General features: G+C 46.0%; 1 protein-coding gene across 1 annotated transcript in view; it reads left to right on the top strand.

Moving 5' to 3' along the window:
* Positions 1-2,216: 2,216 nt before the first annotated feature.
* The window catches only part of PAPPA (pregnancy-associated plasma protein A, pappalysin 1), a 250,111-nt gene continuing 250,000 nt past the window's right edge, over positions 2,217-2,327 (top strand). Inside the window, exon 1 of the mRNA XM_012664387.1 lies at positions 2,217-2,322. Coding sequence (XP_012519841.1) covers positions 2,217-2,322 — 106 coding nt within the window. The remainder of the gene's footprint in view (positions 2,323-2,327) is intronic.

Here is a 2,327-nt window from a genome sequence, read left to right as displayed (position 1 = left end):
GTTTAGCATGTAGTGCAATTTTCATTTTATAACTAGAGAAACTGAGTTCAAACATTCTTGGCCTAAGACTATATGCCAAGTTCTTTCTAAACCAGGAAGATCTGAATCTGGGATCTCCTGTTTTCAGAATGGTGCCATAATTCTTGCATTTACTACATTCCGGCTTTTATATAGAAGGGATGTCTGAATCATCTGCTCATCCTACAAATCTTCAGACTTTCACCAACACATATCCTCCACTGGTTTTCTCTCTCCCTGAAGCAGGTAACAATGTTCCCAGCTCTCAGGAAGGATCTCGAACAGCCCTGAGGACAGGAGCACATAGGGAAGAAAATCGCGAATCAGTGGAGCTAACTTCATCTCCGGCTTCCCGCAAGCTACCCACACACAAACTTCACACAGCATATTTTTGTCACTACATTATTTGAACAGATTGGTAACTAATAATTTGTAATCTACCAGCGCTAACGCATTTTGACTTATTAAACCCTTGGAGGAAAAAAAAAAGAAGAAGAAGAACTGTTTTGCCATAAGGGGGAGCTTTTGAGTTCCATAAAGAGGGGGAAAAAAGAATTAAAAAAATATTACATATATGTCCCAGTTCAAAAACAGATCTACAAAGCAGCAAATGGTCAGATCCTTACCAATGACATGAACAATGTCAGAGGACCCGAATTGCTTAGGTTGAAAAAGAATCAGGCAAATGAATATTTTTCTCTTATTTTTTTCATATAAAATTAAAATAATTTCTGGCAACTAATGGAATATTTTTAAGAGTATTCGGGGGAATTTAGAGACCCAGTTGTGCTGGTCTACAGCTTCTGAAAGGCAAATGCCCTGGAAAATGCCTTTCTTCTGTTTTCTTCTGATTCCATGAGGACTTTGAGAAACAACATTTGGGTTAGTTGAGGGGCAGCACTGGGGACTCGGGAAGAGGGGGGAAGGCTCTTCATTGGGTAACTTTAAGGAAATTCTGAGAGAGAAAAGGAGAAAGGAAAAAAGGGCAGGGAAGGCAAGAGAGAAGGGAAAGGAGGAGGGAAAGAGGAAGAGAGGAAGGGAGGAGGAGGGAGGAGAGGAGAGAGTGAGGGAGAGAAAGAGGAGAGTGAGAGAAAAAGAAAGAGGGAAAGGGAGGGAGGAAGGGAGAGAGGGGAGAGAGAGAAAAGAGAGAGAGAGAAAGAGAGAGAGAGAAAGAGAGAGAGAGAGAGAGAGGAGAGAGAGCATTTTTAAAAATCTGAGAATCAAGTTTCAAGACTCTTTATGTGCTATAGAAAAGGATGAGGTTTACCAGCAAAGTGCAAAGGGGATCCTGAGAAAAGAGATAGATTTTTCTCCCGCCAGGAGGAAGAAAAAAATAAGAGGAGGGGGGGTAGTGAGGGAGGGGGAAAAAAGCAAGCAAAACAAAACAAAAACAGGAATGTGCGTTTTGAGCAGGAATGAGGAGAGCTGGGAGGACCATAAGGGGGTGTGTACAGAATTTCATTAAATTGTTACTTTAAGATTGTCTTCTTAAAAAAAAAAAAAAAGGAGGGGGTGGAGAAGCGGCAGCGAAGGAAAGGAGGCAAACGGCAAAGTGGAGGAAGGCTGGGTAGCTCGGCCTCTCCAAACTGATTGATTAGTCATGATCCCCGCAGTTTTAACAGGGACTCATTCAATTGGGAAGGTGGAGCGCTCGGGAGCAGATTAGCATACGCTTGTTTACTCATCTTCTGAGGGATTTTTTCCCCCTCTTTCCTTTCATTTTGTGAAGAAGGAGGGAGGGGAGGGGGGACTGGGGGGGGAGAAGGGGGCTGTGGCTTGTGTTATAAAGGACGCAAAAAATAAATAAATTAGAGCATCTTTTGGGGGGAGGGAATTCAGTGGATCAGTGTCTCAGAGGAGCTTTTTTTTTTTAAGAGCGAGAAATCATATAAAATAAAATGAAATAAAACAAGGAGGAAGGCAACCAGCTGTTAGAGGGGGAAAATAAGGCAGATAAAGGAGAGGGGAGAGCAATTAATTGCCAACCAGGAGGAGTTGGACTGTATTTTTCAAAGGTGGGGGGAGTGGAGCACACACCTTGAGGAGGAAAGCGAGAAAGAAAAGAAAAAAGCAAGTGGAGGGGGGGCTCGCCCAAGAAGGGTGAAGAAGCGAAGAAAGTCGAGGCGCCGAGGCTCCCAAAGCTGGCAGCTCCGGGCGGCGGTGCAGGGGCGAAGGGGGGGCGGGGGGGACCGTCGGACATGCGGCTCTGGAGTTGGGTGCTGCGCCTGGGGCTGCTGAGCGCCGCGCTGGGCTGCGGGCTGGCCGAGCGCCCCCGCCGGGCCCGGAGAGACCCGCGGGCCGGCCGCCCC

This window comes from Propithecus coquereli, unplaced genomic scaffold (genome assembly GCF_000956105.1).
Source record: "Propithecus coquereli isolate 6110/MARCELLA unplaced genomic scaffold, Pcoq_1.0 Scaffold89, whole genome shotgun sequence".
NCBI lineage: Eukaryota > Metazoa > Chordata > Mammalia > Primates > Indriidae > Propithecus > Propithecus coquereli.
The sequence above is the reverse complement of the archived record's forward strand: the minus strand, read 5'-3'. Positions and strand labels throughout refer to the sequence as shown.